Consider the following 24,000-nt stretch of genomic DNA (forward strand, 5'->3'; position numbering starts at 1 on the left):
CACAAGAAAGACATAGAGCTGTTGGAGTGAGTCCAGAGGAGGGCTACCAAGATGGTCAGAGGGTTGGAACACCTTTCCTACGAGGACAGGCTGAGAGAGTTGGGCTTGTTCAGCCTGGAGAAGAGAAGGCTCCGGGGAGACCTTACAGCGGCCTTCCGTACCTGAAGGGGGCCTACAAGAAGGCTGGGGAGGGACTTTTTACAAGGGCCTGTGGTGATAGGACAAGGGGTAATGGTTGGAAGCTGGGAGAGGGCAGGTTTAGACTAGGTACAAGGAAGTCCTTCACCTTGAGGGTGGTGAGACGCTGGAAGAGGTTGCCTAAGGAAGTTGTGGATGCTCCATTCCTGGCAGTGTTCAAGACCAGGTTGGATGGAGCCTCAAGCAACCTGGTTTAGCGGTGGTGTCCCTGCCATGGCAGGGGGGGTGGAACTAGGTGCTCTTTGAGGTCCCTTCCAACTCAAACCATTCTGTGATTCTATGATCCTCATAGACAAGATGATGAAGTGTGAGTTAGTGGACAGTGAGGTGGACTGAAAACTGGCTGAAAAACAAGGCCAGCAGGGTAGTGATCAGTGGCACAAAGCCCAGTTGATGACTAGTCACTACTGATGTACCCCAGGGTTTGATATTTGGGCCAATCTTAACTTCTTTAGTAACAACCTGGACGATAGGACAGAGTGTACTCTTGGCAAGTTTGCAAATGATACAAAACTGGGAGGAGCAGCTGCTAGACTAGATGGCTGTTCTGCTGTTCAGAGGGACCTCAACAGACTGGAGAATTGGGCAGAGGGAAATCTCATGTAGTTCTACAACAGGAGACCCCATGAATTTGGGGAGGAGTAACCCCGTGCGGTACTACACACTGGGGGCTGACTGGCTGGAAGGTAGTCCTGCAGAGTAGGAGCTCTGTGTCCTCATGGATGGCAAGGTGAACATGAGCCAGCAATGTGCCCTCACAGCAAAGAAGACCAACAGCCTCCTGGGCTGCATTAGGCAGAGCATTGCCAGCAGGTCATGGGAGATGATCCTTCCTCTCTACTCATACTGGTGAGGCCACATCTGGAGTGCTGAGTCAAGTTCTGAGCTTTCCAATACAAGAAAGAGATGGATATACTGGATTGAGTCCAGCAAAGGGCCACAAAGATGATAATAATCTTTCATATGAGGAGAGGCTGAGAGAGTTGAGCCTGTTCAGTCCGGAAAGAAGGTGCCTTAGAGGGTTTTCATCCACGTATAAATGGGACAGAATGAGAATGAGAAAGCCAGACTCTGCTTAGTGGTGCCCAGTGAGACATTGAGCACAAAGGCAAGCCAAAATGGCCAATGGGCACAAACAGAAATGTATGAAATTTTACCTGAACTCAAGAAAACACTTTTACTGTGATGGTGGTCAAACAGTGGAACAGGTTGCCCAGAGAGGTTGTGGAGACTCCATCTGTGGAGATACTACAAAGCTGACTGCACACGGTGTCACCTGACACTGAGGGGACAGGCAGATTCTTTTAGCTATTGTGGCAGAATGATGACAGCCCTGATTGTAGTTAAAATTAAAGCTTTATTTTCTTAACAGGATATTATGATTAGTGTAGCATAGAATTTATGATTAGGATGGCAGAGGATTTCTACAACCAGAATCAATATAGTAGCATAATACAGAATTTATAATACAACTTAACTTATGATTTCTAATCACCTAAGTAATACAGAATTTGTAATACAATTTAACATATAATTTCTCATTTCTGTGCAGATGAGGTCAAATCTTAATACGTCTTTTGTTCCTTCAATGTAACAACATTAATCTAGACTTGAAAATCATAAATCTGGCCAGGGACATCAAGGGCAACAAGAAAAGCTTCTATAGGTATGTCAGTGATAAAAGGAAGACTAGGGAAGACTCTGGAAGGAAACTGGCTATCTGGTTACCTGGGGTATGGAGAAGGCTGAGGTACTCAATGACTTTTTTGCCTCTGTCTTCACCAGCAAATGCTCTAGCCGCACTACCCAAAACACAGAAGGCCAAGGCAGGGAACTGGCAGGATGAACTGTCCACTGTAGGAGAAGATCAGGTTTGAGACCATTTAAGGAACCTGAAGGGGCACAAGTCCATGGGACCTGACGAGGTGTATCCACAGGTCCTGAGGGAACTGGTGGATGAAGTTGCTAAGCCACTATCCATCATATTTGAGAAGTTGTGGCAGTCCAGTGAAGTGCCCACTGACTGGAAAAGGGGAAACATAACTGCCACCTTTAAAAAGGGGAAAAAGGAAGACCTGGGGAACTACAGGCCAGTCAGTCTCACCTCTGTGACTGGCAAGATCATGGAGCAGATCCTCCTGGAAAATACATTAGGACACATGGAAATGAAGGAGGTGATTGGCAACAGCCAACATGGCTTCATTAAGGACAAATCGTGCCTGACAAATTTGGTGGCCTTCTACAATGGGGTTACAGTGTCGATGGGTAAGGGAAGAGCAACTGACGTCACCTACCTGGACTTATGCAAAGTATTTGACACTGTCCCGCATGCTGTCCTTGTCTCTAAGTTGGAGAGACATGGATTTGATGGACCACTTGGTGGATAAGGAATTGGCTGGATGGTTGCACTGAAAGAGTTGTGGTCAATGGCTCGATGTCCGAGTGGAGCCCAGTGATAAGTGGTGTTCCTCAAGGGTCAGTATTGGGACCAGTGCTGTTTAACATCTTTGTCGGTGATGTGGACAGTGGGATTGAGTGCACCCTCAGTAAGTTTGCTGATGACACCAAGCTGTGTGGTGCGGTTGACACGCTGGAGGGAAGGGATGCCATCCAGAGGGATCTTGGCAGACTGGAGAGGTGGACCCTTACAAACCTTATGAAGTTCAGCAAGGCCAAGTGGAAGGTCCTGCACCTGGGTCAGGACAGTCCCTGGTATCAACACAGGCTGGGGGATAAATGGGTTGAGAGCAGTCCTGGGGAGAAGGACTTGGGGTGCTGGTGGATGAAAAACAGCATGACCCAGCAATGTGTGCTTGCAGCCCAGAAAGCCAGTTGCATCCTGGGCTGCATCAAGAGCAGCGTGGCCAGCAGGTCGAGGGAGGTGATTCTTCCTCTCTACTCCACTCTGATGAGACCCCACCTGCAGTGCTGCGTCCAGCTCTGAGGTCCTCAGCGTAAGAAAAACATGGACCTGCTTGAGTGGGTCTAGAGGAAGGCCACAAAGGTGATCGAGGTCTGGAGCACCTCCCCTGTGAGGACAGGCTGAGAGAACTGGGGTTGTTCAGCCTGGAGAAGAGAAGGCTCCGGGGAGACCTTACAGCGGCCTGCCAGTGCTTACAGGGGTCCTATGGGAAAGGTGGGGAGGGACTCTTGATCAGGGAATGTAGTGATAGGATGAGGGATAGTGGCTTTAAACTGAACGAGAGTAAATTTAGATTAGATATGAGGAAGAAACTCTTTCCTGTGAGGGTGGTGAGACACCGGAAGAGGTTGCCCAGAGAAGCTGTGGATACCCATCACTGGAAGCATTGAAGGCCAGGTTAGATGGGGCTTTGAACAACCTGGTCTGGTGGAAGGTGTCCCTGCCCATGACAGGGTGGTTGGAACTAGATGATCTTTAAGGTCCCTTCCAATCCAAACCATTCTGTGATTCTGTATAAAAGAATATGAGTCACTCGGTCAGTCCTTGGAGGAAGCAGATCATGGTGGAGATGTCTCTGCCACTGGGGGGGTCACAGGTTTCACTGTCCAGCAGCAGCTCTGGTCCAAGTTCCCGCTTGCAAGCACTTGATTTTATTGTGAGCGCTCTCAATGTTCTGATGCTTCCCTGTTCTTTGGTGAGGTCATCACCACCATCTGGTTGGCTGGGTGCCTGGAACCTTCAAGGCCAATAAGGTAGGGAGTAATCAGCCTGATGCCCAGGAACCTTGAGGCCACTAGGGAGGGGAAGAAGAAATGTTTGTTTTGTCTCCTTGGTTCACTTGACCTTTAGGGCCTGATAATGAGGTAAAGGGAACAAATATTTGACCCTCTTGGTCAGAGGGAATGGCTGCTTGTCTCATAGAATGGCATTAGTTGTGCTAACCACATTACCAGGGGTTGGGAGCAGGGGGTGCTGGTCACACATGACACTGGGCAGCCTGCCCTGGCTGACCCTTCTTGAGCAGGTGGGGTTGGATTAGGTGATCTCAAAGAGTCCCTCTCAATTTCTGTCTTTCTGTGATTCTGTGAAAACTTATACTGACGTTGAGAGCAGAGAATGGCTCTAATATGGTCATTGAGGCGTTTATTTCCTCTTTGTGGGCTGTGATATTCCTCAGTGGAGAGGTAGGCTTGTCTTTAGGACCACTGCTTTTTGTTTTCCCTCTTTCTTAAACTATTCTGTTTCTTTCTTCTGCTTTTCTTCCTGTAGGTGGTATTTTATTTCTTGCAGTTCTTTATTCTTTTGTAGCTTTCCTCTCCTCTCCCATTTTGTTGCTGAAATGTTTAGCAATGGAAGAGTTAAGTTTGATGCATAACTGTACAGCCAGATGGGGATAGAAATACTTGTTGTGCTTCATTGAGCCTAATAAAGAAGTGTAGATTTCATTGCTTTTGTCTTGGAATAATTGCAAGATTGAGTAAAGATCTCTGAATCAAGTCACACTAGTGCTGAAAGCATTTCTCTATAATTTGAAATGCTTGCACCTAGTTACTAAATGTTAGAAAGCAATATATACTTAGACTTGCTGAGGAGCCAAATCTTGGAATTAATAATGATCATACCTTGTATATGTTTGCTTATAAATTTTAAAAACAAGTTGTCTCTTGTAGCAAGAAAACTCTGGTTTTATATAAAAGTGTGTTTTTCTCCTGTCATTGTTTATAAATAAAAAAATACCGAGATGAGAAGGAATTAGCTTTTGTTTAATGCGTTAGATTATATGAGCCACCTGTAATACAAATTGTCTTGAGTTTTAATAGCCTTTTAACTACGACACATGTTTTGTGATGTTTTTGTCTTTATGAATTAACTGTGCTGCTTCATCGAAAAGCTTTTAAAATTTTGTCTCATGCATTACAGGAAACTGGGTTGCAGTATAAGAAATTCATGGCCTATCCTTGGATCCTGACAGTTACTTGGCCGGTGGACATGGTAGGACTCTTGTCGTTCTCTGCAACTGCAGTGTAGCATTTTCTGTGACTGTATTTTCTGTGTCCAGTGCAGGCGAATACATCAGAACTGGTCGTCTTAAACTGCGCATTAGTGAATGGAGATAATCGTGCACTGCTGAGGTCTGCTTCATCTGGTCTGTTGTAGACCTCTGGTTTGGATAAACATGCTCACGCTTTTGAAGTGCCTGTTTCTTGCTATTGGTGTCAAAGGGACATCAGCATTTTGAACAGACTGGTGTATGTCAGGTTGCAGTGGTGTTCGAGAGCATTCCCCATCCCTTCCAGCAAGCTCTACACACACGTGTGTGCGTGCATCTGTACATGCATGTGCCTGCATGCACACAGGGGTTTTGACAGGCAGATTTGTTCGAAGGCTTGTTTCACCAAAACGTTCCCTTGCAAACATAAATGTTTGATTGGAAGGTTGATTACTTGAGAGAAGAAACAGCTTTTCTGTAATGCCCCTTCCCATAAAACACTTCCAGCTTTGTGGGGCATTCGTCTTAACTCCCTATTGGCACTTCACTTTGACTTTCCTCTCTTTCCATGGACTCCGTATGAGAGAAGGAAACATTTCCGGGGTGAGTCAGAGCAGGAGCCTCAGTTGAGTGATCTGAATTGTTCTCTGGAAGAACCTATGTTAAGTGCCTAATCGAACTTGGATTCTGGAAGTAGAGTTGCTTCTCTCTACTGGTTATGGAGGGAATCTAAGGGAATCTCAGGTTAGGTGCCTAAATTTAGGTGGTGTGCCCATTGTGCTGCCTATATACTTATAGTATGCATGTTACCATTAAACGATGTTCCAGTATGATAAACACAGACAGTAGGAATGCTGTTAAAAAGTGACATGTCTTCCTGTACTTGTGCTGCTTTTCACATTGAGGAGTAAGCTATGGTGATAAAGTAGGTATTTCCTGAAGTTGTAGGTTGTCTTTCTGCTGTCTGTGTTATGATCAAGGAGCATTAAATGGGGCCTACTGGGGGCTTCCCTTTCTGTCTTGGCATTTGCTACTGCTGTTCAGCTCGGAACTGACTGTTACAACCTGATCAAGAATGCATCCCGAATTCCAAGTTCCCAATATGCTTTGGGTTACGGGCATCCCTGAGATCAGTCTGTTTGCATTTATTTTTCAAGAAAGCAGTGGATCCCGTGCTTTGGAAACAAGTTACAAGAGAAGAGCCTGAAGGGCACTTTGTAAGTACGTGAGGTTGTTCTGGGTGTGAAGCTGCATGTTAGAATACGTCTGAGAAGGTGCTTGACCAACTAGCAAAGGACTACCTGCCTTCAGGATGTTTTCCGTAGTGAGTGAAGTTTTGGAGTTCCCTGGCTCCATTCACACCTGGAAACTATCAAAATGCAAATTCATATTCAGAGCCGTTCCTGGGATCTGTGAGGTCCAAGTGAAGTGAATGTTTACGCTGTCTGAGGTTGCCACCTACAGTCTTCCTAGTGTGCTCTTCACATGAGGTGTGCTATTTTGTGTGAGAAGTCATTTGACCTGCCATCTGTCTGCTTTCTTTCTGACAGTACCAACTGTACTGTGAACACTCTTGTAACTTGCTTTTGGTGTAATGTCAAAGGTATTGCCTACTCACTGTTTCTGTGGAGGTTTTCAGAGACCTAGGTGCTGATGGTATAGGTGAATGACTCTGTATTTGTCATTAAGCTGTAGGCTGAAAAACCCCTTAAGCTGGCAGTGCTGCGGAGGAAAACAGTCCCATCCTGCTCACACCACAGTTGTTTGTTTTCACTTTTCAGTCACTTGAGTTTCCTCCTGGATAATACCACACGCTTGCAGGAACAGGAAGGATGGGGAAGGGGGAAAGCACTGCTACTTGTGGGAAAGTAGAAGAGGCCAGGACTGCTCATAGCTTATGCCAGTGAAAGTTATTTGTGATGCTGTGGCTTCACATGCCCTTTCGCACCTGTCTATTCAGAGCTACCTCACATACATGGCTTTCAGATGTGAGCTTTTCATGACAGTGTAGCTCTAATGAAGGTAGTTTGTCTCTGTGCTCGCTTGTAACCTAGTTGCATGTCCCTACTTTGGAGTAATAACCATGAAGAAAGTTACGGGGGGCTGAAGTGAAGCTGTCTGTCAGCAAAACTCTCTGATATTCAGTGGGAGAGATGTAAATGGTGTGCACAGACAAAACTAACGTGTGTGTTTTCTCTTCTTTCTTGTGCAGGACAATGAAGACTACCCGCTGATCAGAACAGGACCTTATTGGAAGAAGTTCAAGGCCAATTTCTGTGAATTTATTGCGGTACTTGTCCAACAGTGCCAGTGCAGCATCCTGTATGATAGCTACTTGATGGACACTATCATCTCGCTGCTTACAGGCTTGGCGGACTCCATGGTCAGAGCATTTAGACACACAAGTACTTTCGCAGGTAAAATTACTCACAGAGTTGCTGTAGATCATGAGTTTTGTGGCCTTGTGTACAAACAAAACTGCTCAAAATTGAAAAGATGTCTTTACTAGAGCAGTTGTTCTCTTATGCATTGACAGTGCCTTCCTCCTAATGTATGTTCCTGTAATATGAATTATTTTTTCCCATGTGTATCTGAATGGAATTTGAATTCTTTAGCTATGATAGATCTAGACCAATTTTTGCTTTCTAAGGAAATTTTCTTTAGTGCCTGACATGAGTAACCTTAGAATTATGCTGTGTTCTGATGCTTTTTTCTTTCATTAACTGATTTTTCACAGTCAGTTTTCTATTTTGTTTTTTTCCTCCCTCCACTAAATACTGTATATGAGGTTGCATTAAATGCTTCGCCTAAAAAAGCTTCCTTTGGAGAGCTGCTGTTCTTGTGGTGCCTGTGCTAAAAAGAGCATTGCTTGTTGCATATTTTTGTTTCATGCAGCATGATGATACTATAGATGCTGCTACTTCTTTTTTTTTTCCCTGAAAGCCAGTAAATGCACTCTTTGCCATGCAAAGAGCACTTAAATTGTAATTTGTTCTAAAGCATACTGTTTGCTTTGAAGGCTCAAAAAATCCACTTGAAATCTATGCAAACCATCTAGTGATCCTTAGAGGAATGTGAATTTTTTGTAAATTCAAGTGAAATATTAAGATTCTCAGGCTTTTATGGGCCAGTTTCACTTTTTTTTTTTTTTTGTTGTTGTTACTGAAAATCACCTGTTCCACAGCTTTTTTGCAGAAAAATCAAAATTATATGAACCAAGAAGAGAGTTGCCCAGTAAATTAATTTTCTGACTAGAACCCTGGACAAAAGTTGGAAATCACCAGTAGTATCACTAAATGTTCCGGTTTTGATCGTTGTTGGTCTTTAAAATAAACACTGTATTTTAAACCGAATTACTGTAGTCAGTAGTGTTCGTATTTTGGATAATAAACTGGATTTGGCTAACCGTATCCTTTTTGTGGTAAAGTGGTGATTATATTTATGCGATATATCTCTGAGCTAAGCGAAGTATGTTGGTTTGTTTCCTTTTTAGCAATGAAACTACTGACAGCAGTTGTAAGCGTACATCTGAACCTTGATGTCAACAAGCACAATGCTCAGAGATTATATGAGGTGGAGAAGAGGAGGATAAGTGGCAAGAGGACCAATTACAGACTTGACCAGCTCGAGAGAAAAAGGAAAGAGGTTAGGCAGGTGTCTTGTATGGGAGATGTGTGAAGATGTAAAAAGAGGGATTGCTGACAGTTTGCTTTTGGGTCACTGCAGTTCTTTGAAGTTTATATATTTATCTAGTGCATGGTGCAGAGCAGTGGTGACTGGCTAGATTAAGTGGTACAAAAATGACTAAGGTAATAACTGCCCTAAGTACCGTTAGCTTGTGATGTCTGTCCTACCATGCTTCTCTACATTGGCATCGTTAGCCCTTGATCTCTACACAATTGTGGATTTACAGACACGTGTAATTGTGTCAGTAGCTCTGGTATTGTGAGAGTGCAGTTTTGCGTATTTTTGTACAGATTACAAGCCAAAATGTTAGTTCTTGCACTGAATTTCAATTAATTAAAAAGGACACAGCATAGCTATCATCTCCGTATAAGTAATGCATTGTAAAAATGGTCATAACTTCAGGTATGACCTGTATCTTTCATGCTGTTCAGTTTCTGTCATTTCTTCCCTGCTCAGCCAGACAACTCCTTATCAACTCTGAGGCGGGCCTATAACCGTGAGAAATAATTCTGGCTTGAGGGTAGAGGTGACTTAATGTATAAACATCAAGCATAGTTCCTTTTCTCCTGACCTTAGAATCCGTTATCTCTGTTCTGAGCTTTGGATATCCGTGGGCGTCTTTGTTATCACAACAACCCCTTTTTTTGCGGGAAGAAGTGTTTGGGTGAAACAGGTGTTTTTAGTGTCATCATAAGTCTGATCTCATGGGAAAAAACAGGGGAAATGTGTGTGTGTGTGTGTGTAAACCCAAACTTGTCACCCTTCCTGCTGCTGTTGATGAGAGAATGTTTTTATGAAGTGACTTAGGTTTACAGAAGTTCATTACTAGATTTTCAGGGCTTGGTTAAAATACATGCTGATTGTGGAATAGGTGCATTTTGAAAATTCCCTTGTCTGCCTTTCTTCTATCTCTGTTTAAGTGCATAAAAAGAGAATTTGGACCTATATGTGAAGGTTGATTCGTAGTTATGCTGTGTCTTTCTGAGTATCGATAGATCAAGACTCACTATATGAAACAAGTACCTTGTTATCCAGGCTGACAGTTGTTACCTGATAAACCTTTCATCAGGACGTAGTTACAAAAAGGCCAGTTGCTAGTGTAGATACAGACCACTCACTTTATGTGTAAACACGATCAGTTTGTACCACAGTAGTATTGTAAGTGCACTGATGCAAATTTTTCATGTGTGAATTGCGTGACCGACATTAACATTCAGTTCTCTTTGTATTTCAGTATGAGTGTAAGCTTCTAGAGATACAGAACATGATGAATGCTATTTTCAAAGGGACGTTTCTAAACCGTTACTGGTAAGAATGAAAATAAAGCTGTGGTGTGTATCTGCATTCCCAAGAAACTCTTGCTCAGATTGTCCTGTTCCTGTGTTTTAAGTACGTGGGCCAGACGTGTCCATCGAAGAGACCCGGTGGGTCAGGGACAGTGCAGTTCCGGGTACTTCTCCTCCTTTTGCATTCATCATATGGAACTGCCAGGTAGTAGCGTACGTTGAGCAGGTCTTTCAGTGGTTTGTGACTGTAGAGCAGGAAGCCTTCAATGACCAATGTATGGATATCTTTGGAGGCTGGCTCTTTAGAGCCAGGCGCAACATTCACCCTGTGGGAATGGGCAAACTTCACTGGGTTCTCAATCCACACGCGCACAGTGCTCACCGTTGCCTCCATATCCAAGGAGTCCAACACATCCCATGGTTTAAAGCCGTCTTCCCTGACTTCTATTTGATCTTGTGGCTGAAGTATAGCGAGCAGTAAAACATTGCTGCAGACTCAGCATGATCAGTTACCTAAGATCTGATCACAACCTGGACACTGCTTGAAGAAGTCATCCTGATGACCACGCAGCAGAATCAAGTTATAAACATCCTAGAGGCACTGATGGTGTCAGGGAAAGTGTAGCAGTTAAATTATTTTAAAGAATTTGGGCTTTTGAAAGGACATCTCTGAAGATGTTTCTTAAGTTCTTCCTGCTGGCTGTAGAGCAGTGCCTTTGTGATTGAGAAGATATCCAGAATTACAAAATAATTATTGCATGAAACGTTTGTAGCATGAAACATTGTCCACTGAAGACTAACTTAGAACATTAGTATGAAGATACTTGTAGCATTTTGGATTATACATGCTTCTGTAATTCCAGAAAATAAAAATATTGCAAATAATATAATCAATATACATTAAGCATTTTTAATGTATTAATATTACAAATTTATAATTTCACAGTGATGTGATCCCCGAGATTCGAGCAACTTGCATTGAAGAAATTGGCAGCTGGATGAAAACATACCCAGATGCTTTTTTAAATGATAGCTACTTAAAATACATTGGGTGGATGCTGTATGATAAGGTAAAGTTTTAATTTTTCTTACTGGGGGCAGTAGATGGGAATTTAATTTAAAAAAAAATTTTTTTTTTAAAGAATCCTAATGTTTAAATTCTTGAGAGTAGATATTTGAGACTGTAGTGGTACAAAAAGGAATTTACTTTCTTCCCCATTTCAGGTTTTATTTTTAAAGTCACCGTAGCACTAAATGACAGAGAACACTTTTTCCAGCTCTGTAGCAGTGTGCATCCCTGTGTGTGCAGTTATTTTTATATGTTACTGAATTGGGAGCTATTACTGAATTGTAAAATGGCCTGTATCCTTTGAGCACATGCAGCATGAAAAGATGTCTAAAATTCTCCTTTTAGGTTTGACGGCTACAGTTAAAATTTTGTTTTATTTTATAAAAATTAAAAAATAGATGCTGCCTATAGTAAAATAGTCTTCAATATTGCTGTTCTCATTTGGAGTGAAATTAATATAGATATGGGTTTACACAAAGTCCAGTCATTTCACAAAGGGTTTTCTCCTTTTCCTTATAGTAAGTTTGTTTTTTCTTTTTGAGTACAGGCACATTTAAAAAAACCAAAAAATCCCCATCAAAACAAAAAAAAGCTAACCAAAAGGAAACAGTAAGTCAAAAATAGGCTTTTTCTCATGCTTCCAAAATACATGAGAGATTTTAGGGGGACAGGAGTATTTATCGCAAATGGCTAATCACCAAAATTGGTGCACTGTACTTCTGCAGGCCACCTTTTAAAGCTTCTGTGCAGATTCTGAGACATCCTCAGTTTTGCGTCAGCCGTAGGTTGTTTGTGCTCTGTTTGTGTAGTTTACCACAAAGCCAGGAGAGGGAGCACAAAGCCTCTTACGTCCTTGTGTTGTGCCGTTACTGTAAAGGTATTTAGATTTTTAGAACAACAAATCTATCAAGAACTGTCATCTTTTCCTGTATAAATTTTATCTGATCAGAATATGTTTTTAGTATATGTTCAGTTGGGAGAACTCTCAAAAGAAAAAATAATTTTTGAAGACGATGTGTCTTCGTTCCCAGTGCTGTACAGTGAAAATTAACATCTGGTGTCTGTGATTAATGCACATAGCTCACTCAATGTCATTTATTGGGAGCTGGAAATGATTTTTTTTTTTTTTTTCCTAAAGTTTATTATCTGAAAGCAATGCACATGCAAGCAGAGTGAGATAAAGTGAGAAGTCTTCCATATTCCATGTTTGGCTGAGACCTGGTAGTGTGCCATTAGCGGTGGTTGCAGTCCCGGCTGTGCTTTGTGATTTGCAGCCACTGTTAAATTGCCCGATTCTAAAATGAGAGCAGGGCATTTTTTGGCAGCAACAGGGGCAGCAGTGCTTTTATATACATCTGAATGTTATTTCCCACTACTCCTCCTTAATAAGCATTTCCATCCCGTCTTGTTGGGGGTGGGCGGCAAGAAACTGATATCTCCCAGAGCCAATTTTCTTCTAGAATATAACGTAGAGAAGTTTGCCAAATAATTTAGGCCTCAGAGTGGAACAACCACAAAAGTATTCGAACAGGGGGGGGAAACCTGGCCAGGATCATCTACAGTGCTGTAAACAGAGATTAAGTTGAGTCATTTGGGAGGCTTTAAAGCAGAGAGAGGAGGGGGAAGTAAGCATAAAATTAACATTTTGTCTTCAGTCTTTTATTTGAATATAATCATTCTTTCTTCCCTGTGAGATATCATTTTGCCATTATACCCTGATGTGAAACATCGTATTTTTATGTGAAAGGTTATTTCCTAGGTGCAAGAAGATGCTCCAAACTCAGTGGTAATATGCTCAAAATTGCATGGGAGGATCTGTCTTTGGCCAGCGAGACTTGGGGAACAGTGCTACAAAGACAGATTTTTGAGTAGTTTATGTTCATCTGCTAGAAATAATTTAATAAATTTATTTTTGAAGACCAAGCAACAGTTGATACTAAATCTGACATGTGTGTGCAGTTGAACAGTGTTATATGCAAGCCCGGTCACCTATCGGTGCATTTGTGAAACCCAGGCACCTAACTTGTGCTCAAAGTCACTAGTGTTCTTCCAAGGGAATATATAGCTACTAAATCGGCATCCAGATCCAATCAAACGGGTGCTGATCTGAGCAGCGGGTGTTGAAAGGAAAGGCTATGTAAAAAGTTCAGAATTATAGACCAGAAAATTTGAGAAAATGAAGAATAAGGATGACGAAAGTGGAAGGCAGAACTAGCAAACACGAAGGTGAAGGGAATAGAGATGCACACTTGGGAACTTCCACCATGTTAGACTAGATTTGTCTGGAACTTCAGGGCAAGTTGTTGAGGTTTTCTCATTAGACTAGGAAAAACACCCAAAGAAATCCTGTGGAAACAGGAACTTGTGGTTCAGATGGACTGCTGTGTCCTGACCATGTGATCCTTCTGGCAAATTTCAGGAAATTGAAAGGGTTTCTAGCTTTGCCTCCTGTTCAGCCTGGCTATAGAAACTGATCCCATGGCTATGGCTACTTCTGAAATAGTTCTTTCTTCAAATGGTCATGTTAACATGGTGGTTTTCTGCTTCACAGGTCATCTCTGTGCATAAGTACTGATTTTTTTTGAGGGGGGAGGGTAATTTTTTAAATTGTTCTGCCTTGACAGGAGAGAGAAGCTGGATTGTCTTTGCTATTCAGGAGTAATTTGGAAGTAGATCTATTTTTTCCAATTTATTATTTGGGGAGCGTTGAGAACAAAAAAATGCCCCGATCACCCCGTCAAATCATCCAGGTCCCAGCCTGTGTTTGTAACACTTATTGAATGGCCCTGTCTCTGTGATAGTGGTGAGGCTGAAATCTCGTAACTGAATGCATCTAAGCGGTGCTGGAGCCCATGCAGGGCTCTCTGTCACGCTAGAGCTGCCCACCGTCTTAACTGATGTTTTCTGCCAGTCTATTTGCAGGTCAGGGTTAAAATATACCGTGATACAGCTGAGGGACAGCATGTGTTCAGAGTATCCTGAAAATGTGCTTACGTAATTCCCTTTCACTCTGTCACAGCTTTGAAAGACTGAACAGGCAGGTATTCTGTCAAGGTTAGGATGGTAGTTCTGGTGAGGGGAGTAGATGGCTGGGTGTTTGTGCTTGCCTACGTTACTGTCGAAAGGAGTTGAAGGTAAGTGGTGAGATAGTTTTAGAAGGACGTGGAATAATTTTGAATGATCAGGAAGCTATGAGGCGTGATGAATCTACAAAAGGAGAGGTGGTTGAGAGGGAGAAAACGCAGCTGAAAACATAGGAAAACAGCAGAACTAGTCGTAGTAGAAGTAGTTATTTGTTCATAGTTGCTAGACTTAATTGTCTCAACACTTGGAAGAAACATATAGATATAGGGTTATGACTGAGAGCTTTTGGGTGGGAACAGAATGCCTTAGAAGGCAGCTGGTGTAGTTTAATGTATTAAACTTTGTATCTGCAGACCTACGCTTGAATGCCACCTGACTGACAAGTGCAGATGATGTTACTAGCTCTGTGCCAAGGGCTATATGACCATCTGACAAACCATCACAAACTTTTTTTCCTTGGTTTTTTTTTTCCTTTTCCCCAAGCACTAATGCAGTCCCTCTTCACAAGAAAAACCTTGTGATAAAATACGGAGGGCAGCTGAATCCAGGATTGCAGTACATTGTTTGAGCTGAGTTGGTGCCAGTGTGCAGTGATGGGTACCAAGTTGGGACTGTTTGCGAGTGAGCCCTGTGCTGTGGAGCCCTTGTGGCTGTAGGAAGCAGCAGGTGTGGGCAACAGTCTCTTTCTCAGACAAGGCCTTTGATTTTAAAGTGCGGTATAGAATATGTACTGCTGGTGTGTCACGGGCAGATTAGAGAGCAGTTCTTATTGTTACCTGTTGATCTTTCATTTTGTCTTTCTAGCAAAAAGCTGTCCTATGCAAAACTGTTGGTCAAAGCCTGCTACTGGGTATCACCCTTTGCTTTCCATCTCAGCAGGTGAACAGGAACTTGTAGTAATGGATAGCCTGTGTGTAGGTGGTCTCCTTTCTTGGGTTTCCTTGATTATTCTTACTGCTATTGTTAGCAAGAGGAATTAAGGAAGAAACATGAAGAGACTGATTCAAAGCCTGCAGTTCATTTAAGTGTCTCTGCTGATACCCTTAGCATTATAAGTTTAAAGAACACAGTGATTTTTCTATGTTAGATCCTCAAAATGACTCTCCTTATACCATTTAAAGCTTTGTCATTTGAAAAGTGTAGCAATATGCATGAGATAATTTAAAAGCTGGATAAAGAAAAGGCTTCTTTTGGAGACATCTATGAAGCAGCAGTACTAATGGTGTGAAATAACACCTTTCAGGGATAAATGTGTTTTGCCTAAATTAACTAATTAGGCCAAACTCAAAGCAACCCGTTTCTTCATAGAATGCTTAAAATGCAGCATTGTAGTGTGAAACAGAAATAGGGAGAAGGCAAAATATTTAACTCTGTATCTGTAAGAGCCCACAGGGATAAGCCAGTGCATTTCTAAGGTGTACCTCTTCCTCTGGGAGTCTTCCAGAATTTCTTGAGAGTCCTTCTCCACGTTTAACAGTTGTCCGAGTCAAATGTTGAAAGGAAGCAAACAAAGTCTGATGTACGGGAGAGTGCTGGTTGTATTAATTAGGTCATCCGTACACTTGACTGTGTGTCTTTAACAGCTGAATAGCACCAGTCTTTGATGCTGAGTATCACTGCATCTTTTGCATGCTGTTGCTTTTATTAACTGTAAGGCCTGTGAGGGTTCCTTTGGCTCTTAGGGAACCTAACACAGACATTGATGCCACCTTTACGTTTGGCTCACTGCAGGCTTCCTCTGTGTGTGCGTGTGTGTGAGAGAGACGCGTGTGTGTGCGCACACAAACAAAATGGTACTGATATCACTGATAAAGATGCTGAGGCGCTGTTTGGGTGGTTGCTGTAGGCACCCACAAAGAACTCTTATTTAAGTAATATAAATGCCAATAGTGAATAACGTCAAAGGTACTTTTTTTTTTACTGTTAGTTGGTTTCTCTTTGTCTTCTAGCAAGCTGAAGTGCGCTTGAAGTGTCTTCTGGGACTGCAAGGAATTTATAGCAGAAAAGAACTTGTTTCCAGGATGGATCTCTTTACCAGCAGGTTCAAGGTAAATAGATTACTATTTGCTGTTTTTCGAGTCTGGGCTGGGTGTATACACAGGGTGTGATGTTTTGATGAGAGCTGATCTCCTCACTCTCTTGACTGACGGGAGCTTAGAGTACTGCAGAAGCAGCCTGCTTGACTGAGTGGGTGAAGGAGTTTTGCAGAGACGTTTCCCTCTGTTTCTGTGGAGTTTTCTCTTTCACTCTAGTTCATGTACAAAATGGTGTTAGCATGTACTGTGGTCAGTTACCTCCACCATTCTTCCAGAATGGCCCAGATTTTTTTCTGAAGGTCTTTGGCAGATGACAAAGAATTTCATACCTAAAGGTCCCTTTTTTTGCTGCTCCCGATAATGGGATTGGCTGACCATGTGTCACACTGATGTGGGGATGGCTCTCTGTTGATCCACCATATCAGTAAGAATCTTGAAGAAGGATCCTTTCTCTCCTTTCTGAACAAGTCAGGTGATATGCTGTAATTTTGAGAGCTTATTCTGTGACCACACTGACCCTGTACACTGCCTTTATTGTGTTCCAACATCCTGACTCATTTAAGAAGAAAAATCCTTTACTTTTTTTAATCCTGCCATTGGTAATGATTTTGCCAGCTACTCTTGTCCTAATGGGGCTGTACCTTTTAAGTATTTGAATAAGAAAGTTTATGATGCTGTAAGTGATATCTCAGTCCCTCTAAATCAGTACATAATCGATGCCTGCATGTGGTGGTGATTCATGTTCTTTTTGCAAAAGGTGCAGGGCTTATCTGTTTGTCAAAGCAGTTGCTAATAGCAAAAAATACCTACAGCACATCTTCAAAGAACAAGAAATAGATTAATATTGGTATCTTAAGAGTAGATATTCAGACTGAAACTTTGCTCTCTAAGATTAACCCGTTTTAAACAGTTATGTGGTAGTTCCTTATCTTTCTGTGTAAAAGAAGGTTGCTATAAGCTGCATAACCAACTGCAGGACTGGTATTCAAAGACTCATGAAATAGCTCCAGTCTGTTTGTACTGCGATCTCTCTCTGTGTGGAGGGTGATATATAAATGGATTATTGCAAACTCCGTCTCCCCATCAAAAAAGCTCAAGAGCTCCTTCCCCTCTAAACAAAAGAAATCCAAACAGCTACACACAAAATACAGACTGATCTGGCATCTTTCAAAGTATGCTTTCTCAGTGATGGGAAATGTAATCATATAACCATCAATCCATTTCCTACAAGTGGGAGTTTTGCATATTCCCTCTGTTACCCTTGTGTTCAAACTCAGGAGTCATGGACTCCCACACCTCACAGCTGGGTGGTGAGAAAAAGGAAGGTGCCAAGTAAAATGAATGTAGAGATTTAGAAGTGATACGTTAAGTGAGAAAGCTGCTAGTCCCAAAACAAGCAAGTCCAAAGGTTTAATACACCTTAAAAATGTAGACCACACCGAGGAGTGCGAGTTCTTGGGTACATAGGACAGGAAAATTTCCACCATTTTCTGAGGTGTTTCCATGTGTACCAAGTTACAGTAGTGTGAATTCTGGAGGTCAGAAATATTCCTGCTCTTCCATGAAGTACCTTTAGGACTCAAGTCCTAATTGTCTTTCCAGCAAGGCACTGGCTTCTGTAACGGGCAGGTACACGCACTTCATTGTTGATGGGAGAAACTGATTATACAACGCTTGTAATTTGAGGCTTACCTTCGTGTAACATACTGAAGTGCCAGTAGTAACATCTTAGAAACAAGTTGTCAGTCACTTTTAATTTGTAGACTGTAGTTGATTTCTTGTGAACGCATACATTACATCTATAAAAAATAACATATTACTACATGATTAATTCAGTTAAAAAATTAACATGCTGTTAATTTTCAGGGGCTGGGGAACTACTTGGTAGTAATCAAGTTGCCTTATGTCTCTTAGGAAATAGCTGCTGAAATAAATCTCTGTTCTACTAGTGTAGATGATCTAGCTGTAGCAAAAATACATGTTTATTGAGAACAAACCATGTTACATCTTTTTATTGTCATTTTACATCCATTAGGATCGAATTGTGTCCATGCCTCTGGACAAGGACCATGAAGTAGCAGTTCAAGCCATGAAACTCTTGATGCTTATGTCACAGTAAATAATTTCTTTTTTAATTTACTGTATTGTTTTAATGGCAACAAGATCCAAATAGAATCCTGATGAATCTTCCTGTAATCAGTTACTTGCTGGAAAGCAGTTGCTCCTGGCAGGATACGAGTTACAGTTAAAGCTGCTCAAGACATGGCATTTTCTTTCTGTGGGAAATACTGATGTTAAGAAAATCCTTGTGCTGAGATTCAGTATGAAAACTACATTTTTATATCTTTATACTTCCCTCTGAAAGGAAATTCCATATTTTCATTTTGGCTTTTCTCAAACAGAGCATCTGGCTGTCTTGGGGGAAGTCCCCAGTGCAGATGAGGTCCCCACCCCATCTTCTGTCCCAGGATTGCCAGGCCTTGACCAGGAGCTCAGGGAACTCTGCCATCTTCTCTGTCTCCCCACCTGATGAAGGAAGCCTTGAGCTTTGAGGCTGTTGCTAGAATTTGGACTTTCAGATTCTTGGCTCCATGGCAGAGAACCTGGGAACTGTTGAGCCCACAGCAGACTGACTGACAGGAAATGAGCAAGTGTATGATACCTTGGTTTTGCTGAAGTAGGAAACAGAAGAGTTGTTTTCTTGGGAAATTACCTGCCAGCCATAGATTTGGTAGGATAATGGCAAGCTGGAAGTGCAGAGAAAAGCTAGACTAATGTTGCAGGAGTATGTGAATCCTATTCTGATACATCCTTGAGCAGCATGTTTATTTTAGAAATAGCTTTATTTGCAAAATATGTGAAGAATAAATCCTCCGTCCCTCTTTTTCAATGCAAAATGAGAAACCCCCCCCCGCTACATTTCTTTGTTAATATAGTTGAGATGTTAGGACTCAATAAGTGTCTCTTCTGTCTCAGAGTGCAAGTTGAGTTCTGCTGATGCAGATGCTTACTTCCATGTACAGCATAGCGTATTGCCCAATAGCTATGTGGGATTTGCTTTTCTGTTTCAGCCAGAAGGATTGGTCATTGCTAGATGAGGGTATAGACCTTAATGGGCCAAATAATATGATGTTGTAGGTATTTACATTATATTTCAAGTGTGTTTGTATATTGAAGTGCTGCTTTATAGTCCAGTCTCCTACCTCACTTCACATTCCATTGATTTGAGTGGCATTTCTCTGGGCCTGCTTCAACATACACACCAGAAGAGCATATGATGTGTGAACATAGGATGCTTTTCTGAAGGGAGTACCATTGTTAGGGCCTCGCCAGTAGTAGCTAGGGCTATATTGTTTCTGTGTTTACAACGTCCGTCTCTACATCCCTTGGTGCTCCATGGTGTGTAGCTACTGGAACAAAGCACCGTGCTGTGTCTGTGCGCGTAATGTGTCCCAGTGCTAGGAGGAGCAGCGTGCCATTGTTGACGTACAAAGATGCTGTATACCACTTATGGCTGCCCTTGTTCTGTATCTGAACAAGTGCTGTATTGTCACTGCAGCTGTTTATCATCTCTGACTTTATTATAAGGGATCGTGTTCTCATTAATGCAAGCCGCAGCTATAAAAGTTTGATCAATGTTTCTTTTTCCCTGAAGCAATTTTTTCCTATTTTTTCTTAAATATGATTTCCAGTGTGAATAAATGCCTTCTAAAGTTTTCTGAATGACATTTTTCCATCATAAAATGTAGTTTTCAAATTAAAATGAATACATTTTGAAATTGGTTTTAATTAGGCTATGGGGAGGCCTAGCAAATACATGCTGCTTTTTCTGTTTGCTCATCTGTTGCGCAGCCGTCCTCCTTTCTGCCCCCCCTGCCCCCCAATTTGCTCTGAGCCCTGCTGATTTGGCTTAATTAGTGGAATGATGAAAGTGGGGGACTCAATAAGCAAATTCAATGACAGCTCTTCTCTTTGATAAGACTAGTACTGACCAGTCCATAAAACCTGTGTGAGGAGAATTCAGACAATATAGACAGTCACATGTACAGACTTCTTAGTAAGATCCTGCATCAAGATGGTTTTCTAGCAGAGGAAAAGCTTATGCCTCGATACCTGTGTCAGAATAGTGTCGGAAAGGACTCACTGCTGGCATTGCAGAAGCAAAGAAATTTCAGGGCTATTGTGTCTCAAATAGGTGCGTCTCATAGCTCAAAACCCAGTATCTGGTTATTGAGCAGTAGTGCTGCTTGATGCAAGCATGAAATGGGGCTGGGGACAGCAACTCCCCTGCCTTTAAAGAATCATAAATGACAGCTTGTGTAAATGGCACTTCTACTTGTACACCTTGATGGGATCAAGTTTTTTGCAGCTTTTGTCGTGCTGTATTGGCTTCTCTGTGGCTGGCTCGTTTTTGTTGTCTGCAAATTTGGCAACTGAATTCTGGTTGCCCAACTTGCGTTTTTAGTGAGATGTGAAAGACCTTTCAGGTAAAGTTTTTATTTTTAAAGCTGCTGGCAAGAACCTCTATCTCATGAACTCCCTATATTTGATTTGGAATCATGGATTATTTTTAACAAATAATATAGTCTTAACTGGTCAGTTACTCACCTTTAGAATATGTCTGTAATCTTGGAATAAATCTTTTGTTGTTTCATGACATATGTTGACAAGAAGCAAGACCAGGAGTAACTTTTTTCCTCCCGTTAGTCCATTGGGTGGTCTGTGACTTTCTTGGGGAAAATTTATTGTATCAGTAACTCTCTTTCACTGGCTTCCGTAATTGTCTTTTGGGTGAGTATAATAGCAAGACCTCATTGCCAATTAATTATTTTTGTGACGTTTCATGGTAGCAGTGGAGCTGTGCTCCATGTATGTAGTAACAGCTTTGACCATCTCTTAAACATCACTGCATTGCAGTCCTGTGGAATATACATTAACTATCCTGCGTACTACTGGCCCATAGAACTGCTATGCCGGCCTTTACATTCTCTCTGTTGCTAGCTAGAGAGGCAGTGAAAACATTGATCTTTTCAATTCACTTAGATGTGTTGCATTATTAAAAAAAAATTCTGGTGATGATTCAAAACCCTCTTGCTATGCATATACCTGTTTTTTTTTCAAATCCATATTTGTATTTTCATCTTGTCTACCTCTTGTGAGCTGAGATTTTTTTCTTCTTGTTTGTTGCGTGTTGTCTCAATTGAATACCAAGGTCTTTCGCTAGTAGATTTCTATTTTTACACAGCATGATGCGATCCTGAAACTGAAATGAGCCTATGAGGTTTAGCATAATAGAAATTATTAATGCTACTGAATTATGCATAATTGTTAGCATTAATGTTGCAAAGGATCTGAGAGGGAATAGAACTAGGAAGGAAATAAAGAGGGAGAAAACATGAGTGACAATGAGAGACCCAAGGAATCTTACTGAAAACATTGCCCTTTAGGAAGCAAATTAGTCTAGTGTGCCTGCTGCCAGACAATTCTGTTCATTTTTGTGTGCTTAACTGCCTAAAAGAGTAGAGGGATTTTGGAAAAGAGTAGCAAAAGTAATTAGTTAACTGTAGTAGATGAATGAGGAAATGCTACAAGTGATACAGGTAGGGATGCAATTTTACAAATAGCTTGAATATGTAAATAGCAAAGGGGAAAATTACTTTGTATAACATTAGTTAAATGTAACTAGAGATTAAACTGAGTTTTAAACACAAAACTCTCTCAAGTTTGCAATCTGGAAGAGCTGCCTTGGTGAGAACTGTGAGTATATTACAGTCATTGAGGACTTCACATAAATAGTTTTAGAACTGTTTAATGGAGCTGATAAATACATTAATTCTCACCACAGTGCTTTGACAGTGGTCAGTAGTGTTAATCCAACTTAAGTCAAGAAATGGAGGCTTGTAAGTTCCCAGTGTCCTGCAAAGCACAGGAGGCCCAAGTCAAGTAGGGGTATATCACTGTTGTGCTTAAAAATCTTAGTCTCCCTTCCGATTCTCAACTAGACTGGGAAGGATGTTTTAGTTTGGAGAGGGAGGGGCTACACCGTAGGAGAAACTTGAAAACTACATTTGGCAAAGGGTGCCATGGCAAATAATATAATATATGTTACTAGTTCCAGTGATAGATGCAGATGTCCATGACAAGTAATTCAGTGTCAGCAGAGCTGAACTCTGTGATTCTGTAGTGTTGTTTCATAGCTAAGTCATGGACTTCGGAGGAGAAATTGCACTGTATCTAGTAAGGTTATTCAGACAAGCCATTGTGCAGAAAAGGTTAAGTTTATTGAAGGCTTAAATGCTATTATAAGAAGTGTTTTCATGTGATTGTGAAAAATAAGGTCAAGAAGGAGACATGCTTTGCATACAAGTAAGGAAATTATCCAACTTTGTTTTAGTGGCTTTTAGGAAAAATAAAGAAATGTTATCTTGACGTGGATAGAAGGACTGTATGAAGCAGTGAAGCAAATTATGGTGCACAGTTCTGATTTCTTGCATCAGTAACTTGCTTGTAGCAGTTTAGGTACTGTCGAAAGGGAACGGCATGGAGCTCCTGTGTGATTCCTTCAGGCACACCAAACCCTTAATCAGGTGGAGTTATGGTAGTGTTTTGTCAAGCCTATTCCAAACAAAACAAAAGTGAAAGATCAAAATGGAACAAAGGCACCTGCTTTCTCCTCTGTCTTCTCCTCTTTTCCATCCTCTCAGGTTTATGCTTTATATTTTCTGCCATCGTGCACCTCTATTCAAGAACCTTGAGATCTATTCTGAAATCTTATCTTTCCTGTCTGAAGAGTTAACAAGAAAAAGTAAGAACTGCATAGCTCTTAGGGTTACGTTTCTTAACCAAAACAGTATACTACACAGCATCTGTCTAATGTGCATCTCCCTGTGTTCTGTCACAACATAATCATGGAATCACAGTGTATTGCAACATGCTGATCCTGTTTTAAAGTGGGTGGAAAAAACCTCTTGTTATATTGTAGTGGCAACCATGTTACCATGTCTCTGATCACCAAAGTGTCATCTTGAAATACCTGTAATGACAGAAGGGTAGAAAGACTATCTCAGACATTAGAATACTTTCAACATATATTTTTTGGTTGATAGTGCTCAGTGCATGCATAATGTTTTTACAATGTATTTGCAGATTTGGATGCTTAATTTGAATTAATTTTAAATGCAAAATTAACAGATTTTTTTTTGATTGAGATGCCATACTTTCGATTACCAACGTCCTCATAATGTGTGCCAGATATTTTGCTGCACAGCCATTAAAACTGAAAAGAATAAGTGAAAAAACTTTGAAAAGTTGAAAAATACATCATACGTATTTTTATTTTACTGTTGTGATTTTGATGATTATCCTTGGTATAAACAATAGCACAGACCATGAGAGGTGACTCCAGCAGTCGTGCCTTTTACATACAGTAATATGGAGCAAAAAGCGCAAAATGAAATCTTTCAACTGGTGCCATATGCAGGACAAAATGGGTCTGTGATCTCCCCCTAGAATATCCCAACTTCTTCGTGACATGTTCACACTGAAGTGCAGAGAAAATGGTATGTCATGACACTGGTATGTGGAAGGCCATGCCTGTTTATTTTTAGGCGCCTAAACACTGGCAGGCACTTCTGGCTTAACCTTTATCTGTTGCTTGGCATTCTGAGGGCTGTAAATTTGCAGCAGTATTATTTCTGTATTTGAAGTATTCTTTGAATGTTTGGTGA

At 41.4% G+C, this 24,000-nt stretch overlaps 1 protein-coding gene across 1 annotated transcript in view; it reads left to right on the plus strand.

Annotated features, from left to right (window-relative positions):
- Nucleotides 1-24,000, plus strand: part of LOC104340453 (cohesin subunit SA-2) — a 66,283-nt gene that overhangs the window by 12,353 nt on the left and 29,930 nt on the right. The window contains exons 6-12 of the mRNA XM_086473919.1: nucleotides 5,042-5,113; nucleotides 7,324-7,528; nucleotides 8,605-8,756; nucleotides 10,033-10,106; nucleotides 11,031-11,154; nucleotides 16,187-16,285; nucleotides 18,309-18,388. Of these exons, the coding sequence (XP_086330045.1) occupies nucleotides 5,042-5,113; nucleotides 7,324-7,528; nucleotides 8,605-8,756; nucleotides 10,033-10,106; nucleotides 11,031-11,154; nucleotides 16,187-16,285; nucleotides 18,309-18,388 (806 nt within the window). The remainder of the gene's footprint in view (nucleotides 1-5,041; nucleotides 5,114-7,323; nucleotides 7,529-8,604; nucleotides 8,757-10,032; nucleotides 10,107-11,030; nucleotides 11,155-16,186; nucleotides 16,286-18,308; nucleotides 18,389-24,000) is intronic.

Source organism: Leptosomus discolor, chromosome 1, assembly GCF_034619465.1.
Source record: "Leptosomus discolor isolate bLepDis1 chromosome 1, bLepDis1.hap2, whole genome shotgun sequence".
In the NCBI taxonomy this organism is placed as follows: Eukaryota; Metazoa; Chordata; class Aves; order Leptosomiformes; family Leptosomidae; genus Leptosomus; species Leptosomus discolor.